The sequence below is a fragment of the Saccopteryx leptura genome, chromosome 4 (assembly GCF_036850995.1).
Source record: "Saccopteryx leptura isolate mSacLep1 chromosome 4, mSacLep1_pri_phased_curated, whole genome shotgun sequence".
Taxonomy (NCBI): domain Eukaryota; kingdom Metazoa; phylum Chordata; class Mammalia; order Chiroptera; family Emballonuridae; genus Saccopteryx; species Saccopteryx leptura.
The window spans coordinates 128,422,495-128,446,971 of NC_089506.1; the positions used below are offsets into that span (position 1 = coordinate 128,422,495).

Sequence of the window (24,477 nt, forward strand, 5' to 3'; positions counted from 1 at the left end):
TATATTCAACCAAGTTCTCCCAAACATTTAAACCTAAAATCACAAGTCTAAAATCAAATACTCAGCTATACTTTTTAAGTTGAAATCACAAGTTCAATTATGCCAAATTCTCTTAAATATTTCAAGTACTTTAAACACCACACGTTTAAAGATAATTCTCAAACAGCATACGAATATTAGGATGATGGGTTCAGCATCTCTACACTCAGTACTAAGCTTTCTCAGGAATAAAAGAACCTCCCCTCGGGAAACTATTCTGTCTCAAGAAACTTGGGAGAACTCAGCAGACCAAGCTTATTATGCAAAGATTTGGGCAAGGGTAAGATTTGGAGCTGTGGTTACTGAAGGGTTTTTTCCTCTCATGATACCAAAGGAAATTGAGCCCTTTTTCCTTCTCCCACCATTGTTAGGGACCCCGAGTGCATGCCCTCCAAACAGGGCACCTCATGTCTAACTCCCGTGGATTCATGTTATGAATGACCTAGTTCTTAAGTTTCCTCACTTGTAGATCAGATTCTTTATTTTGTTGCTTGAGTATATTCTGAGTTATCTTCCTGGTCTGGCCCATAAAAAATGCCTATATATATAATTTAATTAATTGGGGTAACAATGGTTCACAAAATCATACAGGTTTCAAGATGTTTCAACAAAACATCATTTGCACATCGCATCATCACGCCAATTGCCACAGGCAAAGTCTCCCCCCACCACCTTTTAGCCCACCCTTCCACCCACCCCTCCATCCTTAGAGATATTTAAATAATAGGTTACTGGATTCTGCATCTTTCTCACTCTCTTTGACTATACAGCCCAGCACCAACATAGAGCTAAGGACAGTTACCTGTAATTCTGAAATATAGGAATACACCCTGGGTGGGGAGAAGAGCTCCCTTTCTTTCTTCGGTGGAGGCAAAATGTGCTCCACCCCTCACTGCACCCGCTCCCGTGCCTCCTCCTGTCCAAGGGTTCTCTCCACTTCCTGTGGGACTCCACCTGGACACGACCTTTCCCCCTGTTACACACGTCTCTTTCTCAGTCACACCTTATACCCCCTCAGGACCTGTGAGCTCAGAAGTTAGGAGGACAGGCAATGGAATTCATCCCAGTTAGTGAGTGATGGCTCAGACCCCTAGAGAAGTTAATATGATTCAAATGAGGAATTTACTAAGCTGGATGAACCTCTAATAGGGATTTGAATCATTTTGCTAAAGTTGAATATAAACATTCAAAAATCCCAGGTTGTGATCTATGGACTTTTCTTGTCATTCCCTAAACAATACAGTATAACAACTATTTGCATCACATTAAGTATGATAGTAATCTAGAGATGGTTTATATTATGCAAATTCTTTGCAATTTTATAGAAGGGACTTGAGCATCTGTGGATTTTGGTATCTGCAGAGAGGTCTAAAACGAATCCCCAGTGAATACCAAAGGGTGGCCGGGATGCTGACTGCAGACCAGGTCCTTTATTCTCAATCAGCTTACACTCCACTAGGGGGAGCCAGATGTACATAGAAATCAGCATAATTGTTGAATGTGCTGGGAGACAAGTCTCTGTGTTGTGGAGAGGAGCTCAGAATTAGCAACTCTGCCCCAGGATTCGCCAGGAAGAATCTTCATAGGGGATGTGCTTCTGAACATGTTTCTGAGGGTCCCTGGCCAGAACAAGGAGACTGCTGAGGTGAGCAGAAACTTAGGATTTGTGTGATGCTAACTGCAGTGACGGGAGAGGAGACCTTGGCCCAGGCCTAGTTTCCCGGCCACGGCCACGCTCAGTCTCACCGACGGACTGAGGGAGAGATGCCCTGCAGGTCCAGCACGGACGCCTCAGGACAACACACACCATCAAAGCCCAAGCCACAGTGAGTGATGTCTGAGGAAGAGGGTTTTGAAATTCTGTTCTTTATTGCCACATTTATATAAAAAGTTTGATATAGTTGAGTTGGTAAAAGAAAGACACAGTGTATATAAAGAAAGTTGTAGGAAGTTAAAAAATATATGGCTTTAGGGTTTGGAAGAGCAGTTACAAATTGCTTCTTGGGTTTTCTAATCCAGGCGATCGAAGTTCTGGGTTTGAAACTCTTGGAAGTCCTCTGGGATGGTGTCTGCGGACAAGAACAGGCACAGGGTTAGCAAGGCTCCCTCCGCTCGGAATCCTGGTCCCTTCTGCCCAGGGCAGGTGGCTGTTGGGGGTCACTTCAGCAAGCCCCACAAGCCTGCGGCCATTTTCTACTTCAGGCTGCTTTGCAAATCACTGCCTTGAAGTCCAGGAGTGACTCAGAGCCCTAAGGAAAGCCAGCCGGCAGGGTCAATTTTGAGTCTGTGATTACATTTGAGCCGCATGAAAATAAAGGCCACCTGGAAACGAAACCTGACTGAACTTCTCACCTAACCTCTAACCTAGGCGTTGCCAACAGTTTTTGGCCCTGCGCCAGATTAAAAAGAAAATTTTTTTCACGGGCCAGACGAAATATTAAAATTAAAAAATGTTAAATACAAAAATGATTCGTTTAAATAAACAAAATTTTATTATGTAATTTGTTTATGAATAAATGTGAGTGAAAAAATTTAATATACAATATTATTTTAATAAAAATATATTTTAACAAAAATATAATTACATACCATATAAATATCCAAACTGTATCGCAATCAATCGAAACAATATTTAATTAATAGAATGAGCTTGAAGGGGTTATATTGCAAATAAAATAATTATTTTGTTTTACAAACAGCCTGGACATGTTTTCAGTTACCAACTACAGCTATTGTCTATGCTACAATGCCACTTGATTCAGCACACTTGACCACAAAAATAACGGTTTGACCTTGGGTGCATAGTGGCAAACTCCGCCTAAAAGAATGTGGGTTTCGCATCGCTGCTAAATGTCAAACAGTTCATATCGAGTACAGACGAGTACAAAGGTTGTAAATCTTTATAATGGAATTTTTTTAAAAAAAATAAAGAAGTATCGCAAATCCATTCAACCAATTATTGGAAGTTAACCCTAGATTAGTCACACGCGGAATTGTTTTCCACGTATCACATCTTCTTAAATATCTCGATTTCCAATAATCAAAGACGGTTCCACTTCTGAGTAGCTGAGATTTTAAAGTAACAGAGAAGATTAAAAGTTAAACCGCGGGCCGCATAAATTCATTACGCGGCCGGATCCGGCACGCGGGCCGTAAGTTGGCCATGCCTGCCCTAACCTTATGCCAAGAAGTTAGATGAGGAAATTGAGGCCCACTGTATTTATCAAATAGGAAAACTGAGACCTATCTTTGCTTCAGCCACACAGGGACTGGCAGGTTTAATGAATATGTGGCATGAGCTTTGGGCTTCTGGGAGTAAAGTATGCTCTAAAAATAAGGGGGCATCATTTGGTTAATTCTAGCACTAATATGTAGTGATAAGAATGTACATTACCATTGCAGCGGTACTTGAGGTTGGACCAAATGATGTTTTCTTGGGAGAAGCAGAACACGCCAAGCCGGCCCCCACGCATGGTGGTGTCTATGGTGACCCCAGAGTCAGCCACCAGCTCGGAGCCTTCATAAAATCGCACCCTGCAGACAACAGAGCCCGAGTGGGAATCCATGAGACTCAAGCCATGCTAAAGGTGCAGCGCCTATCGCGAGCTCCAGAGCTCCCACTTCTTACACACGTGCGTCTTTGCCCTGTTTCCTACTCTGTTTTTCCCAGACCCGGACGGGCTCTAACGCTCCCCCCTTCCCTACTAGATTGGATACTCCATGAGGTCAGGGACCATGTGTCCTTGTCTTCCCATCTGTTTCTCCAAAAGCCTAAGACACTGGGCACAGAGTCACACTCGGTGGGTCCTTGCTCATTAGTTACAGAAAAATCCCAATGTGACCCAGGATCAGGATGCTTTGTGACTTCATTGTCACATCTGTGAGGTACCCTGGGTAGACATCATGCTGCTTTTCCTTAGGTCTGAGTGGTTTCATGTGGAGGACTCTCAGAGCAATGGTTTTCATCAAGAGTGACAACACTGGCCCTGGCCGGTTGGCTCAGTGGTAGAGCGTCGGCCTGGCGTGCAGGAGTCCCGGGTTCGATTCCCAGCCAGGGCACACAGGAGAAGCACCCATCTGCTTTTCCACCCCTCCCCCTCTCCTTCCTCTCTATCTCTCTCTTCTCCTCCCACAGCCAAGGCTCCATTGGAGCAAAGTTTGCCCAGGTGCTGAGGATGGCTCTATGGCCTCTGCCCCAGGCGCTAGAATGGCTCTGGTTGCAACAGAGCGATGCCCCAGATGGGCAGAGCATCGCCCCCTCGTGGGCATGCCGGGTGGATCCCAGTCGGGAGCATGCGGGAGTCTGACTGCCTCCCCGTTTCCAACTTCAGAAAAATACAAAAAAAAAAAAAAGTGACAACACTGCCTGCAGCACAGTTTTAGTAATTTGTGGGGTCATTTTTGGCTGTCACTGTGGCATTAGTAAAGCCAAGGATGCTGGATAGCTTACAAGGCCCTGGAGAGAACAATCAAAACCTGTCCATTCCAGACACTTCTGCAGTGTTCCTCCGGAAGCCTGGCTAGGTGGAGAGCCTGTCTCGTCATCCCCAGGCCTGGAACCTAGCTCCCTTCCTTGTGGACATGTGTTTTGCACTGTTTCTCTGCAGGGGGCAAAGGGAGGCTTATAGTTGTGAGTACACAACACAGTTTATTCTTGTATTGTTAATTGGTGTTATATTTATTTGTGTTACAACTATAAACCTTCGTTTGCCCACCCCTATATAAATAGAAATTTTCAGGATAAGTTGAGAAACTGTTGAATATTTTGTTCTGTTTGAAAATTAAAAGCTGTTCAAAAACAAACTGGTAGATACAGAACAAAAGGAAGCTTGCCAGACGGAAGGGGGGCTAGTTGAAGAAGGTGAAGGGATTAAAAAGTACAGATTGGCCCTGGCCAGACAGCTCAGTTAGAGCATTGTCCCAGTACAGAGAGGCTGCTGGTTCCATCCCCGGTCAGGGCACACACAGAAACAGATCAATGTTCCTGTCTCTCTCTCTCTCCTCTCCTCTCTCTCTAAAATCAACAGAATAGACATTTAAAAGCACAAATTGGTAGTTACAAAATCGTCACAGGCATGTAAAGTACAGCATAGGGAATAATACTGTAATTACTATGTGTGGTGCCCGGTGGGCACTAGAAGTATAGAAGGATTACTATTAAGTATAAAGTACTGACTGTCTAATCACCATGCTGTACACCTGAAACTAATACAGAATAATATTGAATGGAAGCTGTACCAGCAGTCCCCGGGTTATGAACAAGATAGGTTCTATAGGTTTGAATATGTTTAAGTATTTATATGCATAAAGAGGTAAAAATACTATGTTAAAAAAAATCTAATTTGCATTTAATAGGTAAATGTACCTGTTCCAATTTACATACAAATTCAACTTAAGAACAAACCCACAGAAATGATCTTGTTTTAATCCAGGGACTGCCTGTAATTGAAAAGAAAAACCTGTTCATCATTTTAGAAAGTCACATTACTGTTGACAACACCATTGTAACATATAAGTCACCAACACAACGACCTGTAGAATTAGAATGTCACTGTCACAGTGTTTCCAGGGATAGGTGCAAATGTCTACTTTAGTTGGTGTTTTGGTGTAATTATGCTCAAGCATTTGCATGATTTTGTTAAAAGTATTTTTATTTCTCAAACATTAAGGATCAAACTGATTTTCTAAAACTATATGTGCAGATAGGTCATATTTCCTATTATTTCATTTTGGGACAGAAGAGGGGACATTTAAAAATGTTATAGAAAAGAGGCATTGGGCTTAACAGGGCTGAGAACAAGACATGGTTGCTGTGAGACAGAGTGCATTCTATGCAACATCTCAAAGGAGAATACAATATGAACAGCCCTCACGCTTTCTCTGTCCCGTCCACCAGGAGACTGCCACCAGTACTCCTGCATAGATGCACTACATAGGTTGGCGAATGAGAAAGTAAGTACTCTGTCTAAATTTCAAGGGTGCAGTCCTAAGCCATCCTAGCTTCTGAGAATGGTTTTTAAAAATCAGTCCTATAGGGAAATAAGGCTAAGTACACTGACTGACACGAAGGTCAGTTCAGGCCAGCAATGTGCCAGGTGCCAGGAGACCAAGATAAAATAAGACCCCGGAATGACCCTCCCAGAGTTTCTGTCTATGAGGAGGGAGACTCTAACGGACCCACTGCAGTGTGCACTATTCATGAGCAAGTGGCCAGACACGGGGCTATCACAGGGCAAGTGTGGACAGACACTTAGCCACACGTCTCATGTCACGTGGGTCAGCATGTCAGCTCTCAGGCTTCTCTGAGGAACACGGCAAAAGAGCACTACTTCTCCTGTGCCGAACTCACCCCCCAAAGGTCCTTCTACCCTCAGTTTGGCCCTAGTGTCCATGTGGTCAGCCTGAGCCTGGGCGTCTCACGCCGCCCTCTTCTCTGTGAGCCGTAGCCTGAGGTCTCGGAGCCCCAGCAGACCCCGCTGGGTCGGGCCTGCTGAGGTGCGAGGCAGAATGAAGGCCTGCTCTGCTTCCAGGGTGAGGTGCGACAGGTCATCCGCCTACCTGATGTAGCCCACCTGGGGCCTGTGCTGCAGGAACCACCTGTAGGACACCTTGTCCTTCCAGCCCACATTCCTGGAGTCCTTCCACAGCAGCCTGACCTGGTCGCTGGTGTCCCCAGTGTGCCACAGGGAATTTCGGAGATGTTCCCCTGGACCTGTCTTAGACTTAACAGCCTAGACAAGGACACAAGCAATGTTTTAGAACAGAATGCACAGACCAGCCTTCCCGGGTCCATGGGGTAGTGATGGGGTGAATGCATGGTCACAATCTGGCTGCCTTGGATTTGGACACGAGCATAAGCACTTATGATGCCATTTCTACTGAGGTGATTCCAGCCCATTACTAATCAGCACTGGCCAATGCTCCACCAGCCCATCCCAGTTTCCCTGCTATAAACCCTCTGCTCCCCACACATGCCTGAGGAGGGGTCTGCCATCTGCCTTTCCTCCGGCAGGACTGACAGGCAGCCTCTCATCCCCCTGTGTGAAGTTGGCCCCAGCAAGGAAACAGTTCCCAAGATCGTGTGCCTGAGATGTCTCCTCCACCTCTTGGGTGCCACTCAGGTTGGCAGTCTCATGGCTAGGGTCCCCCGGAAGTTAGAATGTGGCATGTACACAGGAATAAAGGCAAGGACCTGGTGGGCTCTCGTGTTTCCTGACTTAACACTCGCATGAATGCAAACACTTCTTAGAGGAAGTAATGCCATAAGGGAGAATACAGAATTTAAAAGGAGGGTGAAGGGATCAGAAGAAAGGCAGATGAATGACTTTGAACCATCAATACCTTAAGCTGAATGCCAGGTTCCGCGACTGCTCGGAACGGGGTGGCCTGCCAGTATGTCTGCTCTGTCTGCTTCCACATGACCACATAGAAGCTGGAGCTATCTTGGTAACCAAAGATAAAGCCGGCATAGTCATCATCTGTCTGGGTATTGACATGGAAGGTCCCTTCGAAGTCAACTCCGTTAAAAGCCGTGTATCCTGTAGAGATCAGAGTAATATCAGAAGAGCAGACAAAGACACAGGATTAGTTGAAAAGAGTGAATTCTATACAACTGCAAACAAAGGCCCTGGACATACCTACTGCCAGCCCAGGGTCGCTGTTCATGGTCTGCACGATCTCCATGCCCTGCAGAGAGAGTTGAAGGAGGTAAGAGCAATCTTCAAAGGGACAGGGTGGGCTCGAGGAAGGCCAGGACCCTCAGGCATCATGGGTGAGCAGTCAGCGATGTCTGATCTCCACGTCAAGACTGCCTTATCTGAGGAACTGCTCTACCTGGTTGTGTGCTCAAAGTGGAATAGACATAATTTTGCTAAAACTATCGTTAAGCTGACTCAATAAAGCCTTAATTGGAGAATATACTCTTCTTATTATTTTGAGAGAGAGAGAGAGAGAGAGAGAGAGACAGACAGACAGACAGACATTGCTCTGTTTCTGTATGTGCCCTGACTGGGGATTGAACTGGCAACCTTTCTGCATCAGACTGATGCTCCAACCAACTACGCCATCCAGTCAGGGCAGAACATAACACTTCTGATGAATGTCTTGCTGGGTGGTGCTGGGAAATCTACTCAGCCCCTCTGTGCCTTTCTCCTTTAGTTACACAAGGAGGACCCACGGTGGGGCAGACTACTGGAGAAATTAGGAGCATGGCTGTAGGGTCGGACTGCCTGGGTCCCAATTCCAGAAACCTCGGCCACTTACCTGCAGTGCCACCATGAGCAACCATGAAAGCTTTACAAGCCTCAATCCCATCATCTGTGTAATGGAGCTAATGAAAGTACTTCATCAAGGGCAGTGAGGAGTCAGTGTGACATGGAACAGTGCCTGGCTGGCAGTCAGCACTCCAAACATTACCTGCCGCTCTCAGGGGTTTATGTCAGTGTTGAGGCAAAGCTGAGATGTTGCCAGCCCTGTGACATACCTGGTTCAGGACCACCCAGTTGGGGTCAATCTGGGCATCCCCTTCAGGGTCCAGGACCACGGTCTGGTAGGCTCTGAAGTCGGTCAGGGTGATCTCAGCATTCTCCGGGCAGACATCGATCCGATCGATGACCTTGTCCTGGTCAAAGTCTGCCTCACAGGCGTCTCCCACGCCGTCATCTGAGTGAGATGAAGAAGGGGAGAGGAGCTTCCAACACCTGCACCCACCCTCAGTCCTCAAAGAGAAAGGGGTCAGGGCAAGGAACACAAGTGAGCCTGAGGTCTTCCTCAGGGCTATGGCTTTTAACTGGTGTGGGTAGAGAATCCTGACACCAGCCTCTTCTGAGCCTGTCCCAGGCCGGTCCAGCGTTCTCGTGATGGGGGACTTCCTGGGGACAGTGTGCAGCAGAACTGTTCAGAATTGACTTTACCTTGAGTGTCCTCTGAGGACAGTGGGGTTCACCAACTGGCGGATCTTAAGCCTGACCTTACACAAGCAAACGGCTATAGAACTTTCTAGACTATAACGTATATAAAGCAAAGAAATTATTGTCACCAAAATTCATCTCAAAGACCATAATTTCTGGTGGTTCTGAGGCACTTGGCCTACAGTGTGCTTTGTTCAGATGACAGTGTCAAACATCTGACTGCATAGTTGTGTACGGGCTGGCGCTCGCCGGCTCGCCCAGTGCCCGCCTGCTGTCTCCTCTCTGGCCTGGTGCACCTTTCCTTATTGGCGTGGTTCCTGCAGACGCAGAGTGTGACCCCACCTAAGCCATTTGCTGCCATGCCTTCTCTCTCCTGCTCCTTTGCTGTGACCTGGTGGAGAGCAGGCAAGCTGCAGGGCAGCTCGGCATGCCCCTGAGTGGCGGCCCGGGCACTCCCTGACAGTGGGGAATAGGATCTACCCAGCATCTACCGTCCACACAGCTGTGGCTGAGCAGAGAAGCAGTGCCCTGGGCGAGGGGTGCCACCTTGTGCTTGGCCACAGGGAGCCGGGGAGCCCCATGTCATCCCGGGCCGAGCTGCTTACTGTTGCTGTCCTCCTGGCCCGGGTTGGGGACCAGCCGGCAGTTGTCTGGTCCAGGGGGCACTAGGTCTGGAACGCCATCATTGTCATCATCATCATCACACTCGTCACCAATTCCATCCTTATCGGTGTCCAACTGGGCACTGTTAATGACGTTGGGACAGTTGTCTGTACTGTCCTGGTGCCCATCACCATCACTGTGGGAGGAAGGAGAGGTCATTTGCATCACAGTTCAGCAAAGGGCAGTGCGAGCCCAGCTGTCCCGAGGGAGAGTGTGGGGTTGCAATTTTAACCAGGCCTGGTCTTTCACCAAACACATGTGGCCTTAGATAAAGCTGCCCTGTGGGCCTCAGAGACTATTTTCCCACTTCAACCTGATGAAATAATAGATCACTTCCTTGGCAAGAAGATAAGGGTCTAATTTATTATTTCATACCTAGATGCTCCTGGAAGCTACTAGCTGATTCCCGATAGAATGTGCCAAGGGAAGAGAATGAGGAGTGTGGGGCCAGACTGCTCAGCCCCCTTACCAGCCTGTGACCTGAGACCAGATACTGGACCCCTCTATGGCCCAGCGTCTTCACCTGTAAAGTGGGAATAATAACAGGGCCTACCTCATAAGGTTGTTATGAAGATTCAATGATTGATTAGAGTTTTGCATATTCAATTTTAATAGAGAAATAAGCAATTCTAAGTACCTGGTTGGAGGTACTACAATGTTTTCTTTCCTATTACTCTTCACAGTCCCTGGCCAGTGGATTCAAGAACGATCAGCTGTGAATGGCAAAGAGATAGGGCAGCCCTTCCTGACAGGTGGCTCAGTCCTGGTCTAAAGCCCTGCTCAGAGCCCTCTTTCTTCCAGGCCCAGTGCCCTGTCCCCAGAGCTTCCCTGTGTTGCCAGCACCTCCCATGGCTGTTCTGGACGAGAGCAGACACTTCTCTCACTCTGCTCCATCAGGGCCTATCTGTCCCTACATCATCCAGGATGGGATAGGGAAGAGAAGCCAGGGACCAGTCCGTGCCCTCAGGCCATGCTTCCCAGGTGGGTCCCCAAAAAAGTGAGGCCAGCCTGGACCAGCAGAAGATGACTGCTCAAATAGTGGAATTCCTGTGCATGGAGCAGGGCTGCTTTTTAAATCCTACGATGGATGGAGCCTGTTCCATTAGCAGCTGTTCTCTATAGCCCTGGACATTTTTATGCAAAAATCAAAGCAGTGCCTATCCTCTTCCCCCAGGTTCAAGATTGTGGGAATTAAAATGTAGCAGAATGAGTCATTTATTCCACACAGATATCTAGAGGCTAGTGGGATAGGGTATTTCAGAAATTACTCAGACGGCACTCAGAGTGCAGGATGACCTACACCAGGGAACGTTCTTGATGGAGACATTTAGGGAAGTTGTCAGGGCACAGGTCTCACCTTCACTCAAAAGCGGAGGCATCCCATGCTGAGCTGTTGCTGGCTTGCCTCTTTCCACGCTGTTGTAACAATAGCAGTCACCCTTTTCTGCAGGTCACCTGAGGACCAGTACTGGGCTGGGAGCTTAACCTACACTGTCTTTCATTTCACCATAACCTGTGAGACACACTTAGCTCAGCAGTAGAGCATCGGCCCGGCATGTGGAAGTCCCGGGTTTTATTCTTGCCCAGGGCACGCAGGAGAAGCACCCAACTGCTTCTCCACATTTCCCCCTCTCCTTCCTCTCTGTCTCTCTCTTCCCCTCCTGCAGCCAAGGCTCCATTGGAGCAAAGTTGGCCCAGGCACTGAGGATGGCTCCATGGCCTCCACCTCAGGTGCTAGAATGGCTCCAGTTACAGTGGAGCAACGCCCCAGATGGGCAGAGCATCGCCCCCTGGTGGGAATGCCGGGTGGATCCCGGTCAGGCACATGCAGGAGCCTGTCTGCCAATCCCCGCTTCTCACTTCAGAAAAATACAGAACAACAACAAAAAAAGGCACACTTAATTACTTCTACTTTGCAGGTGAAGAAATTGAGACCAAGAGATTGAGAGGAACGTTCAAGTTCAGGTAGCTGGCAGTACTTTGCAGCAGGGACACTGAACGCCAGGACAAAGTTGGGACTTCGTAGGCCCTGCCTTTGAGCAAGGTTTGACTCCTGACCTGCTGTCTGCAGGCCAACTTGTGAGAAGATGTTGAGAAGGGCAGCTATGTTTCCTCCTGCTTCGTCTTTTGGAAACCTCTCCCTCTCATCCCTGTCTCACACCCTCTGTCCTGCTTCCCCATGGAGGAGAAGGGGTTCAGAGCCTGCTTCTGCGGGAGCCTCCTAGGAAGAGCTGCACATGCCTGTTTCAGTGATGTTCTGGCAGCAGCTGATCCAGCCCTGACCTAGGACTCCATCTATGTGGGGCCAAGAGGGCTGACAATAGAACAACTATGCTCAAGTGATGTGGAGTGAAGGCATTCCAAGGGCCATGAAGTCACACTGACCCTGCAGTGAACTGACAGCTTTCAATTTGGGGATGGCAGTGAAGCTTCCCTGAGCTGAAAGAATAAAATAGTAAAAGAGCTAGAACATATCTACTGAGTGCTATCTATGTAACAGAAACTGTAATAGGCACTTTTTGTAAATTGCAATAGTCCTATGAACTATATTCCATCATCATCATCCTCATTTTACAGAGAAAACAGGCCCAGAGATGAGGCGCCTGCCTACGGGCGTCAGTTTGTAAGTGGAAGAACTGGGATTTACATCTAGCTGGGTCACTCCAGAGCCCGTCTCTGAAGTATAATACTATACTGTCTCTCTTGTAATAGACTCTCACTTGCCAGAGTGCCGAGTGGCCCCCCTGATACTGTTACTCCCCCTAATAAGAACTCTCAGGGAGGTGTGGTGATCCTAACCAGAGGCAGGGCTGTTGTCCCACCAGCAGCTCAGTCTACCCAGACAGATCCCAAAGCATGGTAGCAACAGAAAGCTCTGAAGGATAAAACCCCGCCCAGATGTTTCACCTGGCCCTGTAATAGCTGGGAGGTGTGCCGTACCTGTCCTGATTGGTGTCACAGGAGTCCCCAACCAGATCGTTATCCACATCAGACTGCAAAGAGAACAGAATGTGTTGTTGTGTATCCCTGGACCTGCGTGCACAGAATGTTCCAGAGAAGGCAGACCTGCCCATCACTGGGTCTCAGGAATGACTTCTCTGGAATGGGATGGGACAGAGCTGCAAAAGGACAACACCATATTGGTGTAGGCACAGAGCTGAATTTTCAGAAAAGCCTTCCAAAATATCAAGCTGCATGGATGGACTGCCCACACTCCAGATGAGCTGATTGGAAGAGCACCAGGCAGTGGTGGCAGGTGGAGATGCAGAACACGGTACGGGTTGGAAGGGAGCCAGGGGACGAGGCACGCTGCCTCTGCCTTGCCTCTGCAGCTCGGGACTGAGCCGGAGCGGGAGGGAATCACAGAGGGCAGCGATGAGAGGAGGCACGCTGCCTCTGCCTTGCTTCTGCATCTCGGGACTGAGCCGGAGCAGGAGGGAGTCACAGAGGGCAGCGATGAGAGGAGGCACGCTGCCTCTGCCTTGCCTCTGCAGCTGGGACTGAGCCAGAGCGGGAGGGAGTCACAGAGGGCAGCGATGAGAGGAGGCACGCTGCCTCTGCCTTGCCTCTGCAGCTCGGGACTGGACTGAGCCGGAGCGGGAGGGAGTCACAGAGGGCAGCGATGAGAGGAGGCACGCTGCCTCTGCCTTGCCTCTGCAGCTCGGGACTGAGCCGGAGCGGGAGGGAGTCACAGAGGGCAGCGATGACTCCCTCTCGCAGGGCTTTAAATATACAAGACATTCATCCCCAATTATCCAGACAGGAAGGAGGAATGAAAGGGAAAAAACACGTCACAGATGACTTAATCTGCAATGTCCATACATAGTCTGCATAGGGGTTTAAAGGCTAAAAGGGACATGAAGTTCCCCATGGTTAATTTCCATGTTACATTTTCATTTCAGCAGAAAAGGCTTGTTTGGGCATCACTAAACTCCTATTATTAACTTCAGAGAGCACACTACAGCCTGGGAGATTAGTCCAGAGGGACTCCGATTTTCTCTGATGTTCTTCCTGTCACCTCCAGGACTCAGTGTGCACCCTCACCCCCTTGGCTCTGTTAGGTGTATAGCAACGCAGAGAACTGAGCCAGTGGGCTCTGCTGTTTGCTGTAGACACTGCTCTCACACGTGTCTTTGCAAAGGGGAGTTTGGCCTGGAGACTGAATTCCCTCACGTCCTACCAACCTGGTTAGGGTTGCTGACGTCAGGACAGCTGTCACAGGCATCCCCCACGCCATCACCATCCTTGTCCCGTTGGTCACGATTGGGAACTTTTTGGCAGTTGTCCAGAATGTTTTTTATTCCTATGAGAAAGGACGCTTCCGTGAGTCAGGTGGACATCAGATGGGTCTGGAACACACACTCCTTGGCACTTTAGAGTCTAGGCCTGTCCACAGCACACGGGAGTGAGGTCTGCCTGACCCCCTCAGACTGCCACTACCTTTCCCAGCAGTTATTGGGAGGTAAGGTCAAAGGGTGCATTCTGGGAGACTTAAAAATGAACAGTTATCAGAGACAATGACCTAATGAGTTATAATTTGCCCAAGATATCAAAAGATATCTCTGCAACCAGATGAAGTCATGAGGGCTTGGTGGGCTGATGCTGGAAAGGCAGGACATTGTGGGTGTGTGAGCTAGGCCTGGGACCCCAGGATTCAGGGTTCGGCAGTGGTATGCTGGAGACAGGCCCCCCCACGCCCCTCTCGTCCCAGCTTCCCCTGCAGTCATGTCCACTCGTATTGGTAGTTTGAGCTCAGATGGTGGGAGTGGCATTTACATTATGGAAACTGGCAGATGCTACAGCTTGGGCTTTTCTGGTTTGTTTTGTTGAGTTGGTTAATTAGCATAGTACTGGATCTGGGTCATCAGTTGGGCTTATAGAAGGTGAGGTCATGTTTTAGGGAGCTGTGGATATTTTTGAATAGGTTGTGTATGTGTGCATGTGTGTGCATGTATAATATTGTACTTGTAAATGGATTTTCCTTCAAGGCCCTGTGATGTGATATGTTTTTCAGAAATGACTGGAACCAGCTTATACTTTGATGATGGTCATATGTGTGTTATGGAAGCTATAGAGGAACAACTGTCCTTCCTCAAGTCCTGCGGGGCACCAGAGCTCAGGACTGTGCTACAGGGGGTGCCCTTCACATAGATCACAATCCGAGGCCCCTGCAGCGGACCAGGCACTGGGCACTGCAGCCACCCTGCCGCGCGGCTCTCTCCAGAACAGGCAGGGATGTCCACATCTCCTGGGAAATGCCCGAGTCTCTTCAGGAGGAGCCGTACGTAGCCTGTGGCTCTGCCCAGGCCTGCTCGCCCAATTCTCCACTTTCAGGGCCCGCATGTGCCAGGAGGATGCTGGGCAGTGGGAAAGGAATAATCTGGGAGACAGATACCCTATAAAGATATAGCCTTGACTAGATACTGCTTAAAGTACTTCCTACAAGGTTTCTGGCAATGATATAGAGTTCCAGAAATACCGGGGATTTTTAAATAGGGGAGTGGGCTGCCAAGTCCCCTCCCACAGACACAGGTGGATCCTGGGTTCCCCAGACAGAGGCGGCATGGAACCACTCAGAATGGAGAGGCCTTCCTAGTCAGTCACTCAACTCCTGTTCCTCAAAGAGAACAGGGCAAAAGGACAAATGAGTCCCAAATACCAGACAACACAAGACAACCCACCATCTCCATCCATGTCATCATCGCAGGCATCGCCTTTTCCATCCCCATCAGTGTCCCTCTGGTCGTTATTTAGTATGTCCTGGCAGTTATCACAGGCATCCCCAAAGATATCTTTGTCACTGTTTCTTTGGTCCACGTTGTGAGTCAGGACACAGTTATCCTAAAGGATCGGAAGACCGAACACTTACTCCGACTGCTGCTGCATCCCTACTGTGTGCTTGGTCCTGGGTGGATGCTGGCCAACCTCCACAACCCCCTCCACCCCGGCTGTCAGAACTCAGGAGCCCCAAGTTTGTCAGTTTTATATTTAAACATTTGACAATTTTAAACAAAATGTTGCAATGCTATGGGAACACAGGCATGGGGACGAGCATTTGGGATGACTTCAGGGGCTTTCTTGTAGCATCCCTGGCGGGTAGCAATTCCCAAGCTCTCCCAGCAGAGCTGATACCTGCTCATTCAGGATCCCATCGCCATCGGCGTCCTCGTCACAGGCGTCACCAATGCCATCCCCATCTGCGTCTTCCTGGCCGGAGTTTGGCACATACTTACAGTTGTCCTAAGTGGGGAAACACAGCTCAGAGAGGCAGCACACCTGTCTGGTGTTTTTTAAAGCTTTATTAAGGTAAAATTGACAAATAAAATTTAAGACATTTAAAGTGCACTGTGTGATGGTTTGGTATACATACACAGTGTGGAAGGATAAAGTGCACTGTGTGATGGTTTGATATACATACACAGTGTGGAAGGATAAAGTGCCCTGTGTGATGGTTTGGTATACATACACAGTGTGAAAGGGTGCCCTCCATCAGGTTCATTAATGGGTCCATCATCTCATATATTCCCCTCCCTCCTTTTTTGTTGAGAACATTTAAATTCTATTCTCAGCAAATTTCAATTGCACCGTAGTATCATCAACTGTAATCACATTATATTTAGACCCCTGACCTCAGCAATCCTATAGCTGAAAGTGGGGACTGCTCCCCATTTCCCACACCCCGTCTACATCTGGCTTAAGTCAGATCTCAAGACAATGGTGGATGCCTGGCTTATTATCGATGGCCGTTTTGGCAGAGCTGAGATGCAGCCACTCTAAAAATGCAAATTTCAATGGAACCCACAGTATCTTTCCTCCATATAAGATGTCACTTCAGTGTGTGTGTGTGTGTGTGTGTGTGTGTGTGTGTGTGTGTGTGTGTGTGTGTGTTTTCCTACTTGCCCTCCTCACCTTCTTGCAGTTCCTTGAAGAGCATGGCAGTTCTTCATCTGGGTAACTGTCAATGTCCACATCCTTCCCGCAGAAGTAGCCGTCACCAGCCCATCCAACTCCGCACTGTGAAGGGGAAGGCCGTCAGAGGCCTGGGAAGCTAAGCCTGGCGAGAGGCCAGTGGCTGACAGAGCCTCTGTCCCTCTGTGCACATCCCCAGAGGGAGAGCCTTGTTGGGAAGGATTTTAAAACTATTAAATTGTTTTCTGAATAGTCTAATGGTTCAAAATTCAACAGGTACCAGGGAGCTGCAGTGTAAACTCCCCCCCTGTTCCTACAGGTCAGGCAGGCAGGGGGGTCAGTTCCCATGCACACGTGGATAGGCTGTGCACAGACCAGCACACGGACATTGTTCTTTTTCTCTCTTTTTCCTTTAACACAATTAGTAGCATACACACATACACACTGCTATTCGGCATCTTGATTTTTTAAAAAAAAGTTAACACTATATCTTGAAGCCTTTTCCATACTACTCCTTGTAGATTTATGTCTTTTTTTATGGCAACAGATATACATCAGGTAGTATGCATGTACCTCATTTAATTCAGCCAGTCCTCTACTGGTGGGTGTCAAGTTTTCAAATCTTTTTAGATCGCAAACAATGTGCCACAAGTAACTCTGGTACACGTATCATTCTGCTCATGTACTGGTTTCTTAATGTGAAATTCCTGGTTCAAAGGGTGCTTGTATTTGTAATTTTGAGTTATTGTCAGAAGTTCTGCATGTGATTGTCCAGTTTCTTTTCTCAGGGGAAATGTGGCATTCTCCTATCATTCTTGAACAGTCATATCTCTGAATTTAAGAGTCTTCTAGGTCAGTTTAGACCAAAGGAGGAAACTTCTAAGTTGCTTGCCCTCTATTTGTGTGTGTGTGTGTGTGTGTGTGTGTGTGTGTGTGTGTGTGTGTGTGAGAGAGAGAGACAGAGATAGAGAGGGATAGATAGGGACAGACAGACAGACAGGAAGGGAGAGAGATAAGAAGTATCAATTCTTCGTTGTGGCCCCTTAGTTGTTCATTGATTGTTTTCTAATCTGTGCCTTGACTAGGGGGCTCCAGCAGACCGAGTGACACCTTGCTCAAGTTGGTGAGCCAGCACTCAAACCAGATGAGCCCACACTCAAGCCAGTGACCTTGGGGTTTTGAACCTGGGTCCTCCGCATCCCAGTCTGACGCTCTATCTACCGTGCCACTGCCTGGTCAGGAAACTTGCCCTCTTTTTATATCCTTTTAACAGGTGAAGGTTCCCACAGGCATGGTGTTGGGTCTGTGCATTCATCACTTCCCTGGAGAAGTCTAGCCAAGTATCCAAGTCACACCAGCCTCTGAGAGCAAGTCTCATTGTGAGCAGAACAAGCATTACAACAGTTATTCTAAGCAGACTCTCTAGCCATTTTCTCCCATTGTTATGATACTGCTGCAAGGTCATAGTTATCCCATTTTACATAAGAATCAACTCGGCTTGGAGTGGTTAGCTCCCTTGCTGAGGTTCTCAGAACTGGGACTAGAAATCAACCCTGGGCTAGTCCAGCCTCTTCTGCCATGGATATCTGGTTAGCGGGCACTTTGAGTTCTTCCTCTGATAATCCTCATTAAAGGCTGTTTGACAAACCAAAGAGAGAGGAAATCATTCCGCCAGTGGTGTCCTGGATATGAGATGGTACCTGGGAGCTCAGCCCAGGAGCAGTCTGGGCATCCGTGGGAGGGCAGGCAGGAGAGCAGAACACGGGAGAGAGGCCTGGTGAATGACAGGGAGCTAGAAGGACAGGGAGAGGGAGCAGAGCCTGAAGAACAGAGCCAGGGCCAAGGGGAGAGAAACTGCACATGACTAAATGCTAAGTTTCCTGGCCCTGCTAATCAAAATTCGGTGATGTAAGAGCAGTGCCTTCCTCGGCGGCAGCCCGCGTCCTCAATCCTCCACACTCTCCTGCACCCAGAGCTCTCCCGGGCAGCTGCCAGAGACGCCACCCACCACCTGACGTCTGCTCAAGTGCTCCAGCCGGGCCTTCAGGAGGCCTGGGAAGCTCAGATATGGAGTCTGGTTCTTGACTCATTTTAATAAAGAAAAAAATTTCTCTAGGAACAAATACATTTTTAGTGAGCCATTTTCTGGCAGATTAAATTATTTTAGTAGTCACACCAAGTGTATTAATCCTTTACCATCTGTCGTAGTGTCTTATTACAAATTCAAAAACATATTAAGAGCCCCATAACTCACCATCTCAGGGGAATCATTAATTTGTTCTAGAAAATGATGGTTTAAATATAGACACATGCTTCCCTTTCAATGGTGATAAACATGCCTGATCAACAGGAATTAGGGAAACTGTTTTTATCCCCTCTGACCAGCCTGTTCCTTCATAAGGACTTTGTGTTGGCAGAGAGAGCTGATGTCATTACATTTATTTAACTTAGTTGTGACTCCTATTTTTTCTATTTGAAAAGTGACATGCTCATGGTAGAAAATGTTGCAAGCTTAGAAAAGTCCAAGTTTGAGGTACTGAGAAGAGGGAAGAAGTCTCCCAGAGCCCATCCTGCTACTCGGATGTGCTCACCAGGCACCTGTGAGTCTCAGACTCCAAGGGTCGTCTGCCAGGGCCCAGCTCACTGGAAAGGAAGGAGGAGGTGGGTAGTTGAAAATGGTTGATTATTCAGTACCTAGAATCCCCAAGGACTCGAGCCTGAGGTTTGAGGATGGATGACAGAAGTGAGTCCTCTTCACCCAGGGCCCGGTACACAGCAGCCTGGCATGAGACCCACTTCAGGCTCCCTTCCCAGCCTCCGCCTCCCACACTGGCACAGGAAGAGGAGTGACCACCTACGGGGCTGCTCCCGAACCTGGTGCAGGTGGACACCACCGTGGGAAACGGGATTCTTTCTGTGGGCTTACCAGAGCCTACCACCTCTCCTCTGAGACCCACTTGCTGGGGCCAGATTTTGAAACTGTATGTCTTAATGGTAGCAGTATTCTAATGATAGAAATGTAGCCCTTGGAAGTGACAGCAATATGCTAATAAGTTATACAAACAAGTCCTTCAGGCAGTGGGTGGCAGGCAGGGAAGGAGCCTTCCATAAGACAGCGCTTGGGAGCGGGCCCCCCAGTGAGTTGACAGAGGGGACAGTGTCAAACAAGGACTCAGGGAGAGGAAAGACAGCTGCTGCTTAGATGGACTTCTGATTGCTTCCCACAAACCCAGCCCAGCTCTTCTATTATTACATTCTCTGTTTAGCTTGCTCGAAATGTTTTCATTTTTGCGTACTTTTATCCTGAAGCAAGTAGAAACTGGTGTAGCATTTAAAACGGAGGAGGGTAAAACAGTAAAGCAAGCAACAGTGACTTACCACGCACGTCACGTCGCCCTGCCTTTCTTCAATGCACTGCGCGTGCACGCTGCAAGGATTGAGGTCTGGGTTTCTGCAGTTTCTCTCCGTTTTGCACCCCCTTGTCTGGTCTCCGGTGTACCCGGGCTTACAGGGCCCACAGCGGTAAGAGCCCTGGAAGGAGCCAGCAGGAGAGGATGAGCCAGGAGCGCAGAACTGCGCGTGGTGGTTCCGTGACCGCATCTACCTTTGCATGTACCCAGTAAGGCCGGGGTAGGGCCACCCGTGCCGCCTCTGTCGACGTGCATGTCTGACAAGATGGTGTGACTACTGGGGAAGACACCACCAGATCGGAAGCTGCAGCAGGCCGTGTAGGCACAAGGGAGCTTAAGGAGGCAGATGGCCGAACCATCAGAGGGAACAACGCTGCACGTGAGGCCTCCGCCAGAGGGAGGAACGCTGCACTTGAGCCCTCCCAGAGGGGACAACGCTGCACGTGAGCACCTCCGCCAGAGGGAGGAACGCTGCACGTGAGCCCTCAGCTCCGTCGCAGCCTCATGTCCAGGGCCAGGCAGGGCTTTTTATTTATTTTTAAACAGATTTATTTAGATACAGATTACATATTATGAAAGTGACCCACATAAAGTGTGCAATTCAATGGTTTTAGTCCCTAACAACCTTGAACTGCCAAGTTCAAAGGAAGCTTTTCAATGCACTTTCTTGACCCACCAGCCTCGGGACTACTCCATTTGGTCAGTTCTCTCCTTTCCTTTGCTTCTTCTCCTTTTTTTTTTTTTTTTTTTTTTTTGCCTACTTCTCTACTTTTTGAGGTTCCTCAGAGTGCTACTTTCTACAGTCCCACCTACTTTTCTTGTCCCTAGCGGGCTGTAGTTACTACTTTTTGTCAGTGAATCCCAAATTTACTCGTGCAAGACCAGTCGTGTCCTGGTGAAAAGCTAAGAAGCTCTAAATCTCTGTGTAGTCCTAGGCAGCAGAGAGTGTGGTGTGCACACAGGCTCTGCAGCCACATCGGAGGTCTTGTGACAGGTGTGGCCTTATCCACCTTACCTAACCTTTCCTGTGCTTCAGTTTCTCCTGCTCTAAAACGGGCGTGGTAACAGTGCCAATCGACAGCGTCGTTGTGAGGATTAAAATAAGTGACTGGTATTTCAAAAATGCTTTCACATATGCAGAAACTCGGAACCTAGAGATTAAGTAACTTTCCCAGGGACATATATAGTAAGTTAGAGGCAGTCATACATAGAACTGGCAGTCATCTTGGAAACTATTGAGAGGAACCTTCAGAAATATAAAACCTCTGTAGATGAAGATTTAAACTGTGGACCCTAAATGCTAAGCACTTTAATACAAATGACTTTCAGAAGTTTTATGGCAGTACTGCAGACCGTTTGGGGACTGTGTCATCCCCTGTAAAAATTCATATTCTGGAATACTAAACTATTAATATAAACTAAGAAGTTCTTCATATTTTTGAAATATAAGAATGATAATATTTTAGTCATTAATATTTATATAAAAATTTATCTGAAAACCTAACACTACTTTGATAAAAGATTAAAAAAATCAAGTTTGGCAGTTAAAAAATTATTCTTATAAAAATTACTTATAAATTTACCATATATTAAAAACTGTTTTTCAGTACAAACTTTTATCCTCATTTGCCAATCGAATCAATTATGCCTCTATGTTCTATGTGTGTTTTGGGGTTATGATTTATAAACATACACTTGTGTTAAATAACTAGTCTGCTTTGATCACATCAGACATGAAAAATACTTACCAAAGTATTAATACAGATAGAATTTAGAACACATGCTCCATTTCGACACTCATCAATATCAGTGCAGACCTAGTGCAGAAAGATTTAAAGAGATACTCTGTTTAAGTAGAAATGCAAATAAATTTTGCTGTGTTTTGACACTGCTGTGTGAAGTGAAGACAAGAGATTTCAGGCAGAATGGTAATCCGGGCATCATTTCAGCCATCTCCCTGTGTTCTGTCTGTACTTAACCTAATTTCAAGTGATAGTTGCCTACTTGGTATTTAAAGTGGTTCAGAAAAGACAACTTGTATGATTAATCTGCTCCACAACATTTATAGTCAGGAAGGTTATTCTTTCTCCTGCTGAGGACTCACTTTTACCTGAAAATTCCTGTTTCTTGCAATTCTGGAAAACTCTCAGCTTCCCTCTGCTCCTATTCCTTCTACTCTTTTTTGGAAACTACAATTAAACAAATATTGGACCTTGTCATTAATCTCTTCTGTTGACTCAACCTCTTGCTCCTATTTTCCACACCTTCATTTCTCTGTGCTGCATTCTAGATGATTTTCTTAGCTCCATCTGTAAACTCCCTGTTAGCTGTCCTGCTCATCTAGTAGGTTTTTAATGCCAATGATTAAATATTTTTCACTGAATAAATTTTACTTGTCTATCTCAAACATGCCTGCCCCTGTTCTACTCTTTAATTATGGTATTTATTACTTCTTTTTTTCTCTGTATCTTTTTGAACGTAGTATACTTATCATGTTTCCTCATGGTAACATCTTCGTGTAAATTACCATTTTTATGACAATTCGCCTGTGGGCATTCCACTGGCCCTGAGTTTGCAATCTCTTCACAGAGTGGTGTGGCTTTGGTATGAGCCAGGGCTCTGGGGATTTCACTGCTCCAGAGCTGGTTTTCATGATCATTTTTGGCTTGTATATCTGTATTGTATGTGTAACACAGATCTGGAGCTCACACCTGTATGTGATAATAAGCTTGGAACTTTGATTTGTTGTGGGCAATTTTCATTTGTCCCCAAACTGACATCAAGCTTCCTTGTTGATTTTGGGGGTTAGTAAATTTTTCTCATCTCTCTGTAATGTTTAGGTAGTACTTTGAGGCTCCTGGCTTTATGCAAGGGTGTTAGGTCTTTCTCTAAGGGTCCAAGACTTCATCTGCTGTACCCACATAGGTGCTGAAACCTCAGCCCCCCACTCCTGGGACCTGTACCCAGCTCCCACCTCCCCTGAGCCACGGGGATATTAGCTTCCACCCATAGCCCTGTTTTTGTTTTTTTTTTGTTTCTGCCTTTTTTTTTGAGAGGCAGGGAGAGAGAGAGAGACAGGAACACTTGAGCTGCTACTGTATGTGCCCTGACCAAGGAATAGAACCGGCAACCTCTGCTCTTTGGAATGACCCCCCAACCAACCGAGCTATCCGGCCAGGGCTCACAGCCCTGGTTTTGAGTTCCCTCTTGGTTTCCAGAACCTGCACATTTCTTTTGATATTGGTAATGCTTTAAAATTTGTTAAGTTTTATCAAGGTGACTCCCTTCTACTTCATTTCAGTCCACCATAGTGCTAGGTACCTACTGGGAAGTACTCCTTAACAGCTTTTGACATCAAGCCCCTTAAATTTTATTCTGTCTGTGCTCCTGGTTTAGTCCGAGGATTTTTGTCTTTGGAGGAGAGCAAGAAAAACTCTGGGTCATTACTCTAATGGCCTCTGCCTAGCTTGCCTCCTTTTTCTAGTCTAAAAAATGATGCCCTCTAAAATCCTTTGATAGGCAGCAAGGAGATAATGAACCCTGCCCTTCTTTAAAGCTAATTATCTCCCTAAGGTAGTAAAATATATTTATAGATCAACCATTTTTAAGGGCTGAAAACATCAAAAAGAATTTCACAGTCAGTCAAATAATGACCAGGATATAGAACGTTTGGAAATAAGTGGAGACTGTCACCAAGAGCTCAAGCGCTTTATGGCAATTTATAACTTATGGCAGATGAAGTGGGGGTTTCCTCCGGGGATTATTTCTACTCTTGAAATCTTCTCATCTCTAAGACAGCTTTTGATCAGTTGCAATGACTACAAAAGTGACCTAATTTTTTGAAGCTTTTATTTGTTCCCTTATTTTCAAGTTACTCCACAGGACAAAACGTTCAATGGCTACCAACAAAATAAGCCTGAAATCATGTCACATATTCAGTGTTAACCCATTCAACTGTTTTCTAGTGATACTCTGTTATCCTAATTCAAGGGTTTCCTCCTTACTAAACTGTATGGACATATATACTGAGAAATGAGTTGAAAAACACCCTAATTTGCTCATTGGCACTGTGACATTCCACATGGCACTGGCTGCTCAAGGAGGCAGAGGGTTTATACAGAAAGAGGTGGGAGCCAACCAGAGTTTTTCTGTTGGTAATTAAGGTTGCAAATAAATAGAATAACCATAACTTCAGCCTACCTGTTTATTTGACTTGGCAAAACTGATCCCAACACCCTGCACCATGGACCCCGTGAAGCCCACTGGGCAGGCATCACATCTGAAGCCGGGAGCTAGGTTCACACAGCGCACACCTGGGTAGCAGGGATGGTACTTGCACTGGAGAGAAAAGGAAATTCAAAGTCATTAGTCACACGGAGAAAACACTCTCAAACTTTCATTTATTTATTGGTGTGTGCTTGTTTATTCACTTAACTATTTGTCTTTGGTGGTGAGAATGGTAAAAGGAAATAAAGCCTTCCAATTTCAGTTACCTGAGGAATCCTGACCCACACAACCTGGAGCTGCTCTGCGGCTTACAGAATGAA

The 24,477-nt window shown here is 47.0% G+C and overlaps 1 protein-coding gene across 1 annotated transcript in view; it reads right to left on the minus strand.

The window, feature by feature from the left end:
* Positions 1-1,885: 1,885 nt before the first annotated feature.
* Positions 1,886-24,477, minus strand: part of THBS4 (thrombospondin 4) — an 86,007-nt gene continuing 63,415 nt past the window's right edge. The window contains exons 8-22 of the mRNA XM_066381684.1: positions 24,131-24,268; positions 21,679-21,747; positions 19,899-20,051; positions 16,521-16,625; positions 15,744-15,851; positions 15,293-15,452; positions 13,796-13,914; positions 12,552-12,604; positions 9,554-9,747; positions 8,522-8,700; positions 7,677-7,725; positions 7,381-7,577; positions 6,598-6,770; positions 3,434-3,573; positions 1,886-2,108 (exon numbers count right to left, since the gene is read on the minus strand). Coding sequence (XP_066237781.1) covers positions 2,050-2,108; positions 3,434-3,573; positions 6,598-6,770; positions 7,381-7,577; positions 7,677-7,725; positions 8,522-8,700; positions 9,554-9,747; positions 12,552-12,604; positions 13,796-13,914; positions 15,293-15,452; positions 15,744-15,851; positions 16,521-16,625; positions 19,899-20,051; positions 21,679-21,747; positions 24,131-24,268 — 1,896 coding nt within the window. The 3' untranslated portion in view covers positions 1,886-2,049. The remainder of the gene's footprint in view (positions 2,109-3,433; positions 3,574-6,597; positions 6,771-7,380; positions 7,578-7,676; positions 7,726-8,521; positions 8,701-9,553; positions 9,748-12,551; positions 12,605-13,795; positions 13,915-15,292; positions 15,453-15,743; positions 15,852-16,520; positions 16,626-19,898; positions 20,052-21,678; positions 21,748-24,130; positions 24,269-24,477) is intronic.